Below are 19206 nucleotides of genomic sequence, written 5' to 3' on the forward strand. Positions count from 1 at the left end.
TGAGCTATACATTTTTCTTAGCATGACCTCCCTTTGTGAAATATGCATATTGCACAGTATATGGCCCAGGGATAGGCAAATCCAGCCCTGGAGGGCTGGTGTGTACGCAGGACTTTTCTGCTACCAGTAACCCAGGCTCAGTCAGCTAATTAGCCATATGCACCATGACTGATTCACGCATAAATTAGACCACGATGAAATGCTACAAGACAAGAACATTTATCAGCCGCCGAATATGGCTTAAAATGACAAAAATTATTGTGCTAATTAAATAATAGCACATGAATAAGAGCAGAAATTAGTCTGAAATTGAGAAACAGATATATCCCTCCTTGCCCATCCCTGATACTGACTAAGTAGGTTCTTCTGGGATTCAGGTGGATGCTGCCAGAGTGGTGCTGTGGGTTCAGATCTGAGATGGGAGACATGGGGGTTTAATTCACTGAGAATACTAAGAGAATACTAAACTACTTAACCCCAATCACTGTAGCAATGAGCAGCTGGATAAATAGGTTACAGAATACACAATATAAACAATATAGCCATCATTGTGAGTCACCCAGAATGAGAGTGCATGTTGATCAAATAAACAGTGATAAGGGCTTTATATCACATTTATTTTTGGAAAGCGATCCTGTTTGAGAGCAGAGAAACGTGTTTATTGATGATGACATGGTTGTTTTCACAGTGATTGCATTTGATAAAATCTCCACTGGAGGTCCAGGGAAATAAAAACAGCATTGCCATATTTCTGTAGTGTCACATGACCCAGGATGATTAGCCCTGATTTGCTCCCATCACTTCCTTGGGCATGACCGTTTAAAGCAGACGTGTAGGTAACAAATATCACTCTCATCATGTACACTTTCCTGGCAAATGGACTGAACAACAAAGCCTCCAACCCGTTTTAACAGTCATAAACACCAATAACATCACTGCAGAATGTGGAGTAGCCTGCCAGGTTATGTAGTGGATGGGGGTTTTCAAGTCCAGACTGGATATGATGCTGGATACCATCTAGTTTTGAGTTAAACAAAGCACTAGGTACACATTAGTGGTGGGAAAATGGTGAGCATTGTTGGGCTAAAAGCATTATGTTATGTTACTATAATGTTCTTAACTGAAAATCCTAACGCGAATGCAACGGTCACTACTGGTCACAAAGGATCGGACAGGATAACTATCGAGGCACGCATAATCCTACAGCATGTTTCTGGAAAAAGCAAAAACATTCCTCAGATACTTAATGTTCTTTCGACACAGAAGTCCGGCTGGCTGTTAAAATAAACCTGCGGGGCTCCCTGGGATATCTCAGAGCCCCTCTCTCTCTCCCTCTCCCTCTCCCTCTGTTATGGTATGCTTTTCCTGTCATCGTTGGCATTCCCTGCGACTGTCAACAGACCGGGATCTGGAAGTGACCCACGTATGAACTTGTGTTCCTGCTGAGCCAAGGGTTCTCATGCCATCTCCTGCACTGATTGGACAACAGGCAGCCCTGTGCTTATCCAATGGGCTTTTAAAGTCAGGGTAGAGGGGATGTAAGCTGTGAGTCTCAGTCACGTAGCTGGTTAAGGGTAGGCATTCATTAGCTAGTGATAATGCTACAGAATCAATATACACATTGTAGCCAAAAAAGAGCATGAAATGTTGTGTGAGGTTAGAATTTCCCACTCCCAGGTTTTTAAATGTACACAAGGATAGACCATTTCCAGTTTTTCACAGTATAAATAATCTTTTTCACTCACAGCAATAGGAAATCTGCCAGTGTGCTTCTTACAACAGACTACTTATTCTGTCCTATATAAAAACAGCAAGTTTTCATTGCCGTTTTACGGCTCAGCCATACAGTAATTCCCAGCTCTCAGAAAGTACTTAGAAGTCATTAGGAGTCCTCATTTGCTCTTCAACGTTTTGTCATTTTATCAAAAATTATGATCTAGTTCAGTGGTACCCAATCATGGGCTATGGAGGGCCCAGAGTATGCAGATTTTCATTCCAACCCATCACTACACCAGCTCATTTCACAAATCAGTTCCTCAACCTGGTTTAAGGTGTGTTAATTAGTGAAATCAGCTCGTGCTGTGACTGGTTGGAATGAAAACATACATACTCTCAGCCATGGCACAGGATTGGGCACCCCTGAGCTAGTCTTACACTGAAGACAAGGATCTTCTACCAACTATACTGACTGTGGCGGCCTCTAGTGGAAATGTCCTGTAAGCACATCCCAGATTAGCTACGCTTGAGGAAGGAACTTACATTTATATTACATTTTGGTATTTAGCAGATGCTATTATAAAATCCATGTATACAGATGGATATTTACTGAAGCAATCCAGGGTAAGTACCATGATCAGAGGGACAAGTGCGGTGCCCCAGCTGGGTATTACAACCTTGTAAATGGTTTATTTTTTCCATTTACTGGCTCCAGTTAACATATTCCCCATTGCAATGGAACTGCATTACAGTTTCTCAAACTTATATGAATGCACAAATTAGAAATACAGATTAAATCCAAGTGAACGCCCTGAAGAAATGTCCTACTAGCCATTAATTTACAGCCACACAAAAAATTAATGAAGTAAAATTGTTTTACAGTTATAATTGAACATTCCACTGCAGTGAAGACCAGAGGGATTCAGGCAAGAAAAGAGAAAAGATAAAGAGTGTCTCATTCCCTTGGTGGTTTCCCCTTAAAATGACAGCAATAAAAAAGATATAAAAAAATAGCCTCAATGGCAGACTCACAAGTTTATAGCCTCTATGGGTGTAAAATCTAAAAGAGGAAGCAGACGAAACAAAATGTATCCTTAGCCTTGTTCTCAAAAATATATATCCCAAAGAATATCCCTTTAAGAAACAACTTTCTAAAATAATTGAAAGGAAAACATGAGAAATGGAAGCGAGAAGGGCATGTTTTGTTGTTTAGAATGGGTCTTCTTTTTCAATTATACAGCAGTTTCCACAATGGCTCTATTGTCTAGGAGAAAATGTGTGAAACAAGGATGTAGTTAACCTGCACTACAGAACATAATGTTCCCCAACTGACCCCGCGGTCTGAGTTTTATGAGGGCACCCCCACACTACCTCTCATCCGTCTCGGTGTAAAGCCGAGACCAAAGAGGGACGTCAACAACTGTAGATTTCCAGAGTTGATGCTGCTTCAAACGAGGGCCCCGCGGCATTGATCGCAAACTGACACAGGCCAAAACTAGAAGCATTATGTCCAATTAAAACGTGTCTGTAGGTGCTTTTCTCTACCATTTATCAACCCCAAAATGCCCCCTTTTTCAATTCGTACGCCACCTGCAACATCCACCTCTTCTATTATTTCACTTCCTTCCGTTTCCACTCGCAACACTAGCCTACGTCACGGACTGCGTACTAATTTAACTGCTTCTAATTTCCCCCCACTTCACGCCAGCGCCGGTGCGGTTACTTGAAATGTTAAGAAAACATTGCCGCGCATGGTGTGATAAACACCTGCTTCGCAAGGGCACCGAATGCGAGACTCGCAGCGACTTCAGATCAATCGAGGCGCTTCTGAACAGCGCGCCGCCTCGGAACCCCCGGGGAGACAAAACTGCCCCTATTCAACCGTACATCTGGCCCGACCGGATCAAACGCATTCTCCACGTCACCTCCAGGAATGCTCGACTGCAGCTGGGGAAGAACTCACAAGAGAGGAATCGCACTCAGCGGTATCTGACCAGGATGTTCAAGGGAAACACACATTTGTACTGCAAATGGAAGTGCACGCTGACGCGCGCGCAAAAAAAAAAAAAAAAAAAACCTCATCCCGTTTCACTCCCAGAAATCCCAACAGCTGCGATAATCATGATGGGACCGTATTTCTTAAATTATGGACAGTCAAAAACCTTGCATAAACGGCACAAAACTCCGAAAAAGCGTAACATTCATAAGTGGCAACCTCAAAATTTCAGATGTTCACAAATACCCACAATTATCGAAGATAATGAGCCCCAAATACGCACAAGAACCGAAGCTTATTAAAAGTATAAATATGCAAATGTATCCTGCAGACTGTAAAATCTGTCTACTGTACAGCCAGTTTTTATGGATTCAAATGTCTTTTCTCTGCATACATTTAATAGTATCTGCAATGGATAAGCATGCAGAGAGACAGGAATTCATGCAAACCATTTACAGCAAAACCGCTCCTCAATAATAGGCCTTATTGGCCTTACAGCATCCAATCTTTTCTTTTTGTATTTCAGAAATGGCTTTTTCTGTGAAAATCTGCCCGTCAGGCCAGCATCCTGGAGTGCTCTTCACTGTTGCAGATGAAGCTGATGTTTAGTGGGTGCTGTTCAATGAAGCCGCCCGCAGAGGACCTGAGAGGCCTGTTTCTCAAACTAGCGACCTAGTGTCCTCTTGCACAGTTGTGCATCACAGCCTTTAGAGTCCTCTTTCTGTCCTGGTTAGATCCGGTTTGCTCTCTTCTTTCAAGGTAGTGCACACCTTTGTATGAATCTTCAGTTTCTTGGCACTCTCAGGCATGGAAAAGCCTTCATCTCTCAAAATGAACATTTACTGACGAGTTTCTAGAGAAAGAGGTTTCTTTTTGGCCCCCAAAAAACCAAGATGGAACTTCAGAAATGCCAGTGTACTAGATAGCAACTGAAGGAAAGATATATTTAGCTTCATTAAACAGCACAATTGTTTTCAGGTGTGGTTAATATACTGGAGGTGGTTTCTCTAGTATCAAATTAAGAAACACATTAGCATGATTATTTAGTGAAGTGGCAACACAGTGTTCAGACACTGAAGTAATGGCTGCTAAAATGGGCCTTGACAATCAGATGTAAAGACTGAATTAAAAATAATAAACTGTAATACATTCATTCATTCATTCATTCATTATCCTAACCCGCTTATCCTGAACAGGGGGGGCTGGAGCCTATCCCAGCATAAATTGGGCAAAAGGCAGGAATACACCCTAGACAGGTCACCAGGCCTTCGCACACTATTCACTCACACACTCATACCTACGGGCAATTTAGACTCTCCAATTAGCCTAACCTGCATGTCTTTGGACTGTGGGAGGAAACCGGAGTACCCAGAGGAAACCCACGTAAACACAGGGAGAACATGCAAACTCCACACAGAGAGGCCCCGGCCGACCGGGATTCGAACCCAGGACCTCCTTGCTGCGAGGCGGCAGTGCTACCCACTACACTAGTGCTGCCCTAAACTGTAATAGCAACTTGCAATATTATCAATGTCTTGGCAGTATTTTCTGATCAATTTAATGTGAATACAAGTATTCAATTTCAATTTCTTTGAAAAACAAAACTAGTGGTTTCAAGTTTTGTTAATGTTTTGCTAATGCCCACCTAAGAATTTAGATATAAAGTCATCCTGATGAACGATCGTTTTGAAAGATTAAAGTGTATGAGAAATTGCATACATATGTAACACTTTATAACCAAGAGTACCAAGAGAACTAGATTTAGCATCCTAAATAGAACTCCCGAGCTTGCATTACAGTTACCTGGGAACTACTACATACAAACCATTAAATCCAACTTAAAATGTGAGGTTTTAAAAGACTGCATAATTGGTGTACTGATCAGCACGTTCTCAGTTGCGTGCTAGAGTTAATAGGCAATAAAGAAACCTGCCCTTGATAATCTGAGATAAACCTTCGGGAAGCATGAGCAACATAAGCTAGCTCAGCTCTTGTGCACTTTAACTAGCTGTATTGGCTTAACCTTGTGAGTACATTAATTACACTGGTGTAGTTCAATCATAAAAACACCCTCAGCAGCTAACATCAGTTAGAAGCTTACCACTGTTAGGACTAAATACAGCAATGACTAAAAGATCTGTCAAAGATACTCTTGTTTAAAAAAATGTAACACATACAAGTCTGAATTCTGCACAAATGCATACAGAGAATCCTTTTCAGCAATACAGTCTTCTTCAATGCTTTTTGCTTAATTTCACTCCCAGTACAGAAATTGAACTCCTGTCTCTTATATGAATTCTAATACAGTCTATGCAAATGGAGTTGGAAACCATCAAACTTTTTACCCTTTAAATAAAATCCTACAAACATAACACCTAGAAACATCCAGTCATACAGTCACTTAATATATTATACCAGCGCTACTCAACTCCACGTCCTGTGGGCCACGGTATGAGCAAATACCTGCAGACACTGTGGCCCGCAGGACGTGAAGTCCAGTAGCGCTGTATTAAACACTTCCATACGCAAAGGGGATTAAGAGCGCCACCCTGTGGTAAGAGTGCAGCTCAGGCATGTGTAAAAGAAATGGGAAATGTGTTCATTATGAATCTTTTTTTCTCTGAGTCTACCTCTTCTGCAGGTGGAGTGTCCACCTTGGCTAGAGATTCATCACAGCTGGAGGAAAGAGGACACAGAGAGGCTGGGTTATTAACATACAGGCATGCGGGCGGGCACACACACACACACACACACACACACACACACACACACACACACACACACACACACACACACACACACACACACACACACTCTCACACACATGCACACACTCTCACACACACACTCACACACACTCTCACACTCACACATATGCCCACTTGAGTACACTGTTATTCAGCACGCATACACAAGCATGCCAATACGCAGACACAACATGTAGCACACACAACACACAGTAGTATGCAACACACAATATGTGCGCTAGGACATGCACACAGCTTAGCATGCAACACACATACACATGTAAACTGCAATATCTATCAGGGCAGAGGAATAGGTTCTGAGGAGGAATTAGAGGTCTGCACTGAGATGACTACAGCAGCCCCATCCAGACAGAGCAGGACTACAACGCCCAGCCCACCCCAGCAACAAATGCTCCCACAATCCTGAACCACCTGCAGAGCTGAACACATCACTCCATAAATCACACGGGGCTTCATGGTGCTTGCGGGCCTATTTATAAAGCGCTATTTGTCCACCCTGCAGACGTCTTCATCCTCAGACGTAATCCATCAGAAAGCTTCCAGCCTCACACCCCACACATCCCAGAAGCCCTTTATCCAGCAGCTTCAACTGCCGCAGCCGGGATATCGTGCCTTGAAGAGGCGCCTTATGGGATTTAAACACACAACCTTCTGAATCTTCCCACTAAACAGGGCTCTACAGTGCTCCTAGTATTTACTCATGGAAATTGATGTGTGCTGACTGGAAAAATATTTATTTACTAATTGGGACGCTGTAGTGTGATGTAAAAATAGCAATTTTGGAGCATGTGCTCCTTGGAAAAATGGTAATGTAAAGCAGGGATGATGAAATCTGGTCCTCAAATCTTTTCTTCCAGGTAACTAACTGAACTTTTAGTGCCACTGACTTCACACCTGACTCCCAGGGAAAGGGAGGGCGGAAAAGCAGCAGTTCTCGGCCGTGAGTTGATGATCCCTGGGGCAGAGCTGAATGGCTGAAGGGAGCACAGAAGAGCAGAGGACGCTGGGATAGGGGCGGGGTACCTGTCCGGTGAGAGGCGGAGCCCCTACATGCACGGGGGCGCGTGGCGCGGGCGACAGGGCGAGGCCTGCATGGAGTTGGCGATGGTGGCGGGCGAGCCCGAAACGGAGGGGAAGTGGGTCAGCCGAGGGGTGTGAGGCAGAACCTCCGCTGAAGACTCATAGCTGGGGGAGCGAGGGAGGAGAGAGGGAGGGGAGAGGGAGGAAAGAGAGAACAGTTTCAGAATTTATATAAATTCAGCCTTTCACACACAACCACAGAAACATATAATGTGAGAATCAGATCCAGTGACAGCACATTACAGAGGAAGGCCATTAAATGGACTGAACTGTCTTACAGTACAGAGAACAAACAGATGCACAGTGTGTGATCTGGGGTAATGCTTAGGTGCAAGAGTAACAAACTATTTTGGTTTGTGTATTAAAGGTACAATAGGTAAGATTTTTGTGTTAAAACATTGTTACAAGACCATTGTAAATCCCTTCCTATCATTGAAAAAGGCTAATTGACATGTTGACTCACCCTCTGCTTGTGTTTATATTCCTTACATTTGTGTTTCAAAGTGTAGATTTGACGGACCGACACTCTGTGCCAAAACATTGTATAGCTGTACAATAATTCAAGCTCATTTGTTGGAAATTGGTTCCAATTGCCACAGCCAATGGCATGGGGGAGGGGTTCAATGTCAGCACGTTCACAGAGAAGGGAGGTGTTGTGGTTTGAGGGTATTTGTTGCTGCAATTCCTTTCATGACTGGTAGAAGTCTGAAATTACCTATAGTAACTTCAATTATGTGACCTACTCTACCAAAAGTCGTATTGACCTCAAAACATATTTGGAGTTTTAGAAACGAATCGGAAGAGGGGAATGTAAGCTTTCTAACGATACCAAAGTCTCTCTACTCCAGATATCAAGGGAGTTTCATTTTGAGTGCCACAAAACCATGTTTTTCAGAAAAATGGCTTCAAAGAGGCTGCAAGGCCACCGACACTGGCTAATGAAACTTTGGGGCTATAACTTGTCATCACACTTGTCACAGCTGGAGAGAGAGAAAAACAACACGAAACATTCACCTTAACATTTCTGTTAATTCCCCTTTCACAAGGGCTACTGCCACAGGGAACCCAATGCATGCTGGGACCAGGTACAGAAGTGCAGGCTGGGAAGGTAAAAGAGAGGACCAGTTATAATTCAGCCAGTGAAGGAGTGATTCAGGTCTGAGCCGAGGTGGGGGGGGTCTCACCTGTGCGTGTCTGAAGGTGTGCATGACGAATATGGTCAGCCCCAGGCCAAAGACGTAAGCCAGGAAACTGGTGTAGAAATAGGTCCGTGTGTTATTCTTTAAGCTGGGGATGAGGATATGATTATAGCGGCTATGTACACACATATAATTATACTATAACTGCACTGTGACAGAAGCATAATTTCAGTACCTGACATCAAAGCGCAGAAGTAATGCTATAAAGATACCTGAAAAAAAATGACAAAAGAGGTCTGAAGCTGCTAACTGGACAGTTCAAAGTATTACAGTGCCATCTACTGGAACTGGAGGTAAATAGCATAAAACTGCATAGCGCTTACAGAGTACTAAATGTGCATTTAAATCTTAAGTAGAGGAATTAATTGGAACTCCCAAATTCTTGTTTCATGAGCAAATACATGGTTGAAAAAACTAAAGAATTCTAAAATAGCTCTTAAAGATGAATGCTTATTCAGTGTTATTTGTGGCAGAATATTTGCGATTATTGGGCCAATGTTTCCGGAGCATCACCTGTGACCTTACAGGTAGCCTGAGGCAAAGTGTGTTCAGCCTTACAGGTAGCCTGAGGCAAAGTGTGTTCAGCCTTACAGGTAGCCTGAGGCAAAGCGTGTTCAGCCTTTCAGGTAGCCTACGGCAAAGCGTGTTCAGCCTTACAGGTAGTCTACAGCAAAGCGTGTTCAGCCTCATAGGTAGCCTACAGCAAAGCGTATTCAGCCTCACAGGTAGCCTACAGCAAAGTGTGTTCAGCCTCACAGGTAGCCTACAGCAAAGTGTGTTCAGCCTCACAGGTAGCCTACAGCAAAGTGTGTTCAGCCTCACAGGTAGCCTACAGCAAGGTGTTCAGCCTCACAGGTAGCCTACAGCAAAGTGTGTTCAGCCTCACGGGTAGCCTACAGCAAAGTGTGTTCAGCCTCACAGGTAGCCTACAGCAAAGCGTGTTCAGTCTTACAGGTGAGCGAGTGCTACAGTGATGTCATCGGGTCTGAGTAAGTCAGTTCAGAGATGAAACTCTGATTGTTCTCCTTCCATATGGGAAAGCTTTCACTTGCCTGGGATGACAATATCTCCCAAACCCAGCATGGCAAAGTTACTGGCATCCAGTCCATGTTCCAGCAGGTCCTGAGGGAACACCACTGGTGACAGAGAGAGAGAGATAGGGTGGACACGCACACAGGTACACATATGAACACACACACATACGTACATACATACAGCCTCACTAAACAAAAAAGAGCATGAAGCATCTGAAGTATGTCAGAGCAGAGTAAATGGAATATGAAAATGACTTACATTTGACTGGCGCTTCAAATGACTTTGCCACAGTTACCATGACATTGGTCCCAAAAACCTAAAGAGAAAGAAGCTCATGGTTAAAATTAGAAGTGCATGTCAGTCATTTTGAAGAACCATACAATGAAGAAAAAAACAGAGAAGACAGGGGAGTAGGGGTGTGTGAATCACAGGTAGCAGGTGCAGTCATGGTGGGGGCATGCCTTACAGTAACCACACTCTGGTTCCCCCATGGAGACAGGTGGTGTCAGGAGGCTCACATAGACAAGTACAGACAGATATCACAGGGAGGGCGGTGGATGTACTGACCCAGAAGACGTCATAGACGAACAGCCCCACCAGCAGGATGCAGCCGGTGCAGACGTTGTTGAGGTGAAGCAGCTCGACGCCGTTCAGAGCAAACGCCAGGCCAAACAGATTATTAGCGATCCAGTGCTGGGACACACACACACCCACACACACACACACACACACAGGCAGGCAGGTAAACCATGAAGGTAACAGGCCCTGGTGGTATACACAGGGCTATAATACCACTCATTATGCCTGCTTACAGCGTGCACATCATCTCCAGTAAGAACCCAGACAGAGAGGAAAGCCAGACCTACCTTCTTTAGTATGTACCACACCCCTATTACTGTGCTGATACAGATGCAGAGGAGGTCTCTGGTGTCAAACTCATAATTGATGATTTCTGTGCGTAGGATAAGAAGGGATCACACAGTGTCAATCAACCCAACAGGCCAGCATACACCAGTTTACAAAGGAAAACTGCAACGTCATTGTGCTGGAGTGTATAAGCAGATCAGACCTGGGTCAAATACGTAATTGTTTTAGATTAAAATACTTTTCTGTGCTTGCCTTGCCTGGTGCAATTGAGCCAACCAAGCAGACCAGAAGGTCAGAAGTGTATTCTTAAGAACTGGAACATGAGAGAGACCCAATACATGAGTTACTTAAGAATGATGTTGCATCTTTACAGATGGCCAAATGGAAGAGTAACAGAGGGTAAGGATGTTCCCCTGAAAAGCCTGGTCACAGCAGCACGGGGATAGGACTCACCCTCTCTGCTCTCCTCTGTACTCTGGGTGAACAGAAGCTGGTACTGCTTGTTGGGGAAGGTGTCTGGAAAAGCCTGGTTCATGAACGGACTGGGTGAAAAGGAGAGATGGAGAGACACAGGGTGATGGAGTGTCAGTGGATTTTGTTCAGAAGCGCTGTACTAAAGTGTAAAATAACGAAAAGATCCCAAAAAAGGTGCACAGAGCAAATAATTCAGAAGCAGTTGCAGCAGTATAGAGAGCCGACTAGGCACTAGGGTGGGCCCCACTCTGCTGGATCGGGGTTCCCACAACGGTCTTGGGACCCCTGGAGTTCCACAAAAGTCTCCAAGCATATCCTCAATACCACAGATACAAATGTGCCATAAACACTACTTTTTCAATATTTGCCAGTGAAATAACCCAAACATGGGACACTTACTGCAAAATGAGCTTACCTCATAGTGTGGGATAAAGCCAAAATCCCCAACATGAAGAAGTATATTGACAGCAACATATTAATATATTCTTGAGAAAATATCTACAGGAATGAGAATACATTGTTAAAAAAGTTGCTATGCAACAGAATACAAAGTGTCACTTAAAGTAATGAGAATATATAATGCGTTCTGGCTTAGCTTCATGCGTTAAATTCAGACACCCAGTACAAAAGCAAATCCATGCAGATAAATCTAAATATTTTGGGTGCTACTGAACACTCAGCCTCCTCCTAACCCACAATACCCACTATCAGCACAAAATAGGGAGGTAAGCCTCTAACAGAGTGTGTGTGTGTATGTGTGTGTGAACAGGTTCTTGGGTCGGTTAGGGTGTGCCTAAGTAAGTAAGTATGCGTGTGAAATTGTGTGTTTTTGCATGCAAGTGTTTTATTGTGTTGCGTCTTGTGGGTGTGTGTGTGTGTGTGTGTGTGTGTGTGTGTGTGTGTGTGTGTGTGCCGGTTCTTGTGTCGGTATGGGTATGGGTGTGTCTGTAAGTAAGAACGTGTGTGAAAGTGTGTGTTTTTGCATGTGACAGTGTTTTATTATGTTGCGTCTTGTGGGTGTGTGTGTACGAGCATGTGTGAGAGTGTGTTTATGCATATGCACAGTGTACTGTGTTTGCCTTACTTTGAAGAAGAGGTACAGCCCAAAGAGGGCACAGCTGGCAATGAGAGGGAACCGGGCCGCATCCCGGCTGGTGATGGTTTCCGGCATATCTGAGGAATTCTGGGAGGACCACACAAAGGAAAAGATGGGAGCCAGCACAAAGGAGCAGCAGAGGTCACAGGGAGGTCACTGCCCTCAGTGCCCTGAATGAGGCTCACTGCTGTTCTATGTTTAAAATCAATGGTGTGACTCATTTGAAATTCAATTCTCTTGTTTTTGGATTACCGCTCTAATTGACAACAAATATTCACTAAATACTGAAGTTGGGCATTATATCAAATGCCTTGTGGATGCTGTGGTCATATTTTAATGGTAATGGAAAAATAAACATTTTCAACTCAACCAATTTCCTGATAATCTGATTCCTGATAATTTCATGGAGAGCACTTTATGGAAAAAACAAAATGTGTAGAATATATTTTCTGCATTTTATTGCACACTGAAGAAGGCAACTGCCAAAACATTTGGCTTTGCATGCTGCACATATACATCTATTAAAGCATCATTTTGGTTTTTCCAGAGTGCCGTCCATGTTTTTTCTACCTTTTTCTACCTCTTACCTTAAGGGGCTCTAAAATGAGAAGGTTTCAGAACACTGACTTAAAATACCCATAAATAATTAGAAAGTGTGCATGCGACACACGGCTGAATTTCCATAGCTTTGCACTTAATTGAAGGCAGAGGCTCCTGAAATCAGACCACAGCAAATCCCACAGGGATTGGATAACATAAATTTAGAAAATCCTTAATTAAATAGTTTAAAAAAGTATTACAAAGGGTGACTCCAATTAGCAAAGGATGTGAAAGCGCAAAGAAGTCGCAACACAGCTTCGATTATGTGCCTTGTGTGACCTATGATCTCCTGTCTACTTTGGGATAACTTGTAGGTGAATAGCTAAAGCTATCTCCTTTGAGATTAATATATCAGTATTCATCCTCAGAACTGAAACAGGTGGGCTCAGCACATTAAACACAGATGTATTGCTGATAAATACAAATAAAATAAATTAAATTTTTCCTATTGTTCAACAGGGGCCACAATATGCTGTGGAAATTGGTAAACTGGTGGAATTCTGTGTCCAAAACTTGTCCGATACAGTGACATATCGAATACAACATACAGAATGTGCACTGCACTACGGCAAGAAGGTCCATTCACTTGAAGGTTCCGCCGAGTTCTATGCATCCACAATGAAAGCACGGTAATTCCAATCCACACACTTTTACACACCATCATCACAAATTAAGGCCCGACTCAAATCCAAAACCAGCCCTAGTTTTCTTTTCTCCCAGGTAATTAGTGTTACTGGTTGGTCATACTGTCTTCACAACCGAGTCCCAGATAATGGGATTGTGGAAAACCAGGAATAAGTGATCAAAAGTGTGATGTTGCGTAATGATCTCTCGGCAGTGACTCACTTATCCAAGAACGAATTTTCTGGAGATGATGTTAACAATTTAATTTAGGTAAAAACGCAATCCATTTAATTTTCTTTCATTTTGGGGTTAACATAATACATATAAACAATATAGCTGGCGTATATAGTGATATAAGAAGCATTTATCGACAACCTACAGTAATTGAGGCAGGGCAAGTCAAAGTCATGGAGTAATACACATTAGTGCAAACTTTGTTAGCCCGTATCTCCCAGATTAACAATCGAAGACGAGTGTAATTTCGGTTCCAGTGGTGGACAAATCAGCATGCCAAATCTCATTAAAATCTAACAGTTCAAACAATCTGTTGAATTGGCATGGACCCATGCTATGTCCACTGAAAACTGATTCAAACATGCGTAAAAACGTCAGGATATTCACATTTGATCTACAATATAGACTACTCACCGGACATGTTAGGTATACATTTACCAACTTACTGCAAGAACGTACAGTTGTATCGTTCGGTAGCAACCATAACATGGACGAAAATACCCCTTAATTTAATTAAGCTGATATTGTTAAATGTTTAAAACAATGTATATGTATCGCTGACCAGTCCGTTTGTTCTTCAGTTGGCTAGTTAGCTAACGGCACGTTACCTTGCTCTTTGCGCAGCTGACGGATCGCAGGGCACCGAAGAAGATGGGGAACAGAGCCATGGAAAGCAGGCTACCATACGCCAGCGCAGATCCTTCAGGTGTGGAGACAGACTTGCCAACGGTGGCGTTCGAGGAGTCGGTAATCGTACCATTTGTCAGGATATCTTGAGTTGGAGTTTCACTTGGAAAAGGCAATCCTAGGTCAACCTTGGCCATTTTTGCAAGCTAGTTGTAGGCTAGTCAACCGGTGAAATGTCTACAGAGTAGCAACACATGCGAAACGTTATACACGGTCTGTACTACAGAACTGTATACTCCGTGTACTCAATCCTCGGATCAACGTTAAGCAGCAAGCATCAGTGGCAGCGGGCTCCGTATCATAACATATACGGTTTTATTACACGTGCTCTCTGCGCAAAAATGAAGCGACTTCCGGTGACCATACTTGCGGAAAATTCTAAATAAAAGCAAAGATTAGACAGTTACCTTTTCTGAATGGCATTGATAAGCGAAATGGAACTACGTTATACATCAGAAACAGTTAAATGTGTTGCTAAGAGCTTTGTAGATGTCAGGCTCCAAGCGTCGCACGTGCAGCTGGAAACAGCTGTGACATTTTCTTAGTCATGCTTGATGATTGATTCCAAACCTACTTTCAGGCTCACATTTTTGTCTGTAATGGCACACAGAAAAGATGCACACAAAAAAGAGAAAAGGCCACAAATGTTTAAATAGAAATTTGTATTTACATCAATATTAACATCGCAAAACAAGAGAAAAAGCAATGTACATCCTGGATTCATTTTCCGTTTTTCATTTAATCAACAACAGAGCAAAGGGAACTTTTCTCTGCATCGCAACGCCTGAAAACAGGAGCAAGGACGAGTCCCCAAAAGGGTGTACTGAACAGTTTAACTGAACTAATCGAGACAAAAATAAAACGAAATAAAATCATCTCTAGGCTATTCAATATAATAAAAATGAACCACTGAAACCTCTCCATCAGTCAGCTCGAAAAAAAGTCAGCTGTTGAAAAAAATTTAGTTCAAGACAAATGTCACACAGCATTTAATTCAATCGATTCTCTCTGTCTGGAACAATTTCACAATTGTGGTGGCTTTGTGAAAACATAAAAGTTGAACCTTAGCAAACAATCTACAGAAACCCATTCCCTGCTGCACTGAAATAGATTCCCCACTGGCCATATTCCCCTCAGAAAGCTGCAGAACAGGAAACCCATGTATTCCTTCTGTACTATACAATATACAAAATATTAATTTCATATATATTCATTTAATATGTATCTATATCTGTGTGTAAGCTTGTGCACACACATACACACATAAATACACATTTGCACTGTCAATATAAGGAACCTTCAAAGCATTGAAACAAAATAAATCTTTGGATTGCGCATGTCTTACAAGGTAGATTTCTTGATGAAAATCAAGCACAGAATAAAGGTAAGATATTTAAAAATCCTCAGTAAAGATTAATGACAATAATTACAGCCAGAACTTCCCCTTCAATTCAATATCATGTTCACAATGTTTTACCTTGCCCCAAGATACATTTTAGCACCACCAAGAAAAAGAAAATGCTACTATTTTGTGCCTGGAAATATGCTACTTTAGAAATTGCTTTCTGACCTCTGTTTTTCAAAAAAGTCAGTGAGTGAGTGAATTTGGTTTTCTTTCGGATACTGTCCATCAGGATGGCTTTTTCTGTGTGTTGCTGAACTCTGTGGTGCTGCCAAATGTCTGGGTCTTTCAGGTCCACAGAAGAAGGCAGATCCCTAGAACTCATTCCAGCGAATGGAAGGGAATACACTCAAGGGTGTTTACATTAAATTAGTCAGTCAGTAAAGAAGCCTTCTCCTACACACTCAGTGTGTTCCTCCACTGGGAAAGTATAAAGTTACCTTAGGAAATCGCTTGGTTAGTGTGTGTGTGTGTGTGTGTGTGTGTGTGTGAGAGTGTGTGTGAGAGTGTGAGTGTGAGTGAGAGTGTGAGTGTGAGTGTGAGTGTGAGTGTGAGTGTGCGAGTTCCTCAGGAAAACCCCCTACTGGTAGAGTGGAACACTCTTCTGTGTTGGTTTGTCCCAGGTCTCTCTGGTAAGGAATAGGGTCTTTTTCCTCTACCAGTTACACTGAGGAACTTCAGTAAATGCTACTGTGATGATACATTCCCTGCACCTCTCCATCTCACCTTTATGGCCATCCTGACAAATAAAACCATTTCAGGATTTGTTTTTCAATATCACAAATAAAAGTGCCTTTCTTATTTAAAAAATGGCAGCTGTACAGTTTAAAATGTATTCAAAATTAGGGCACGACAAGTAATCCCTACCCTTGCCCCCTTCACCAAGAAAAAAAAATTGAATAAAAGCTCTATTCACCTTAAAAAAACAGAATAAGAATTATACTTTAAATACGAAGAAGCCCTACAGTCTGTGCAAAAAACAGTATGTAACCTACAAAAGCATATAATACACATTTGAAGCATATGTACAATTCATATACACAGACAAGAAATAGCAAAATGTGACATTACAACTAATACTGCAGTACCTTTGCTTTGAGTAAATGATCCATTGAGCTTCAGTCTAAAGAGTAGAATGTTTATTGCTTAAATCTGCATAATATAGAAATATGTGCTTACTGCTCTGCGTTAACATTTTTAATTATAAAGAGACCGATGAAGGAAAGGTTTTGCTATGTGCATTGATTTTTGAATAAGGCTAAAATGACTAAGAAATATTGCAACAGTCCTTTCAATATTAGCCTTTGTGTAAAGTGCAATGCAATCGCAACTAAATAGTTCTGCCTCGTACCCTAGACCATCACATTTCAAAGCAAAGAGTTTTTCCCGCAACAAAGGCGAAATACTGCATGCCACCTACACGGTCTAACTGCCTGAAAATCAAGAGCCTCTGCTTTGATTGGAGGAACAGGCCGTGTTCTGATTGGCCAGCGGACAGAGCTGGGCTCCTCCAGTAGGAAAAGGAACACACAGAGGTGTGATGCCACAGCACAACTACATAAATACATGTTCTCTTCCTGAGCATCGCTCAGCTGTGTGTGTGTGTGTGTGTGTGTGTGTGAGTGTGTGTGTGTGTGTATGTGTGCGTCTGGTTTTGTGTTTTTCTGTGTATGAAAGTGAACATGTGTGAGAGTGTATCAGAGAGGAGAGAAAGAGCAAGTGTGAGAGCGCGTGTGTGGCTGCGAGCGTGTATGAGCGAACTGTGTGTGTGTGTGTGTCTGTGTGTGTGTGTGTGTGTGTGTGTGTGTGTGTGTGTGTGTGTGTGTGTGAGAGAGAGTCTCAGTCTGACATTAGGAGGCATTCTGTCAGCACCCCGTTGATCTCTGGTGGGGAGGTGGAGCACAGAGTGCTGGAGTCACAGCAGCCCCGTCCTGCAGGACTCAGAGCTCAGAGTCACACACTGGAGTCACAGCATCAGCAGTATTTCTGAGGGAGAGAGGGACAGAGTCACCATGAGTGCACACATACAGTCACCATGAGTGCACACATGAGCACAGACATACAGTCACCATGAGTGCACATGAGCACAGACATACAGTCACCATGAGTGCACACATGAGCACAGACATACAGTCACCATGAGTGCACATGAGCACAGACATACAGTCACCATGAGTGCACATGAGCACAGACATAGTCACCATGAGTGCACATGAGCACAGACATACAGTCACCATGAGTGCACATGAGCACAGACATACAGTCACCATGAGTGCACATGAGCACAGACATACAGTCACCATGAGTGCACACATGAGCACAGACATACATTACATTACATTAACAGCATTTGGCAGACGCTCTTATCCAGAGCGACGTACAGTCAATTAGACTAAGCAGGAGACAATCCTCCCCTGGAGCAATGCAGGGTTAAGGGCCTTGCTCAAGGGCCCAACGGCTGTACACATCTTATTGTGGCTACACCGGGGATTGAACCACCGACCTTGCGGGTCCCAGTCATGTACCTTAACTACTACGCTACAGGCCGCCCACATGAGCACATACATAGTCACACATGCGCACAGACATACAGGAGCGCTCTCTCTCTCTCTCTCACTCACACACACACACACACACACACACACACACACACACACACACACACACACACAAACACACAAACACACAAACACAAACATTGGACCCACCTGCTCAGACCCCATCTGCATCCGTCCCATGGCCATAGGGTTCATGCCCATCTGCCCCTGCATTTGCCCCTGCATCTGCCCCTGCATTTGCCCCTGCATCTGCCCCTGCAGTTGCCCCTGCAGTTGCCCCTGCATTTGCCCCTGCATCTGCCCCTGCATCTGCCCCATGTGCGCTCCATTGCCCCCGTTCACTGGCATAGACCCATTCATCATCATGCCCCCATAGGAGCTGGGGTTGCCCTGCTGGGGAAGCTGCTGCTGGGGGTACATGCTGGAACACAGAGAGAGACAGAGAGGGCATTCACTCACCTGCATAAACACTGAAAGCACACATTATTACTTACTGAAACAGAAAACACATTTCTCTCCCACACACCAAATAGAAGAAAACATTCTTTCACTCAAACATTTTGCTCTCTCATGAGCAGTATGGGTATTAGGCACTTAAATGGCGCATGAAGTTAGCATAGTGCATAGCTGAAGTATTGTGTGGATAACTTACTTATTCCTGGGCATATTGCCCTGTGTCCAGCCCTTCATGTCAGCTGACTGGTACATGGGGCCACCCTGGGGGTGCTGTTGCATCATGGGATTTTGTGGAGGACCAAGGCGTCCAGGCATCATGTTGCTGGGGGGACTGCCAGCTGAGCGTGCGAATGAGGGGTCCCCCTGCTGGTTCATCCCTAGAACAGCACACAGAAATGAGAGGGTTTCAGGAAA

At 43.3% G+C, this 19206-nt stretch overlaps 2 protein-coding genes across 4 annotated transcripts in view; both read right to left on the minus strand.

Moving 5' to 3' along the window:
* Nucleotides 1-248: 248 nt before the first annotated feature.
* On the minus strand, nucleotides 249-14815 carry LOC133109597 (minor histocompatibility antigen H13-like). 3 transcript variants are annotated; one of them, XR_009704767.1, is made up of 14 exons: nucleotides 14298-14815; nucleotides 12220-12318; nucleotides 11551-11633; nucleotides 11115-11203; nucleotides 10661-10746; nucleotides 10362-10487; nucleotides 10053-10110; nucleotides 9812-9895; nucleotides 8935-8971; nucleotides 8745-8847; nucleotides 8575-8660; nucleotides 7504-7665; nucleotides 6343-6388; nucleotides 249-412 (listed from the first exon to the last, which is right to left on the minus strand). XR_009704767.1 is itself a non-coding variant. In XM_061218986.1 (13 exons), exons 1-12 carry the CDS (start codon nucleotides 14511-14513, stop codon nucleotides 7527-7529), a joined length of 1206 nt encoding a protein of 401 aa, XP_061074970.1. In that variant the 5' UTR covers nucleotides 14514-14815; the 3' UTR covers nucleotides 5290-6388; nucleotides 7504-7526. The 3 variants fall into 3 exon arrangements, 1 of the variants encoding a protein (XP_061074970.1); XR_009704768.1 differs by lacking the exon at nucleotides 249-412 and adding an exon at nucleotides 3871-4641; XM_061218986.1 differs by lacking the exon at nucleotides 249-412 and having other exon boundaries at nucleotides 5290-6388.
* Nucleotides 14816-15023: 208 nt separating this feature from the next.
* The window catches only part of LOC133109596 (nuclear receptor coactivator 3-like), a 54835-nt gene continuing 50652 nt past the window's right edge, over nucleotides 15024-19206 (minus strand). Inside the window, exons 21-23 of the mRNA XM_061218985.1 lie at nucleotides 18989-19169; nucleotides 18487-18757; nucleotides 15024-17764 (exon numbers count right to left, since the gene is read on the minus strand). Coding sequence (XP_061074969.1) covers nucleotides 17753-17764; nucleotides 18487-18757; nucleotides 18989-19169 — 464 coding nt within the window. The 3' untranslated portion in view covers nucleotides 15024-17752. The remainder of the gene's footprint in view (nucleotides 17765-18486; nucleotides 18758-18988; nucleotides 19170-19206) is intronic.

This window comes from Conger conger, chromosome 14 (genome assembly GCF_963514075.1).
Source record: "Conger conger chromosome 14, fConCon1.1, whole genome shotgun sequence".
NCBI classification, from domain to species: domain Eukaryota; kingdom Metazoa; phylum Chordata; class Actinopteri; order Anguilliformes; family Congridae; genus Conger; species Conger conger.

What these genes read in the sequence shown, in the direction of transcription:
- LOC133109597 (XM_061218986.1), bottom strand. Translation starts at nt 14,513, where the DNA reads ATGGCCAAGGTTGACCTAGGATTGCCTTTTCCAAGTGAAACTCCAACT. An exon ending in GGCTGTACCTCTTCTTCAAA is followed by an intron (nt 11,634 to 12,219) that starts GTAAGGCAAACA and finishes TCATTCCTGTAG; the next exon opens with ATATTTTCTCAAGAATATAT. An exon ending in GAATTAACAGAAATGTTAAG is followed by an intron (nt 7,666 to 8,574) that starts GTGAATGTTTCG and finishes TCGCTCCCCCAG; the next exon opens with CTATGAGTCTTCAGCGGAGG.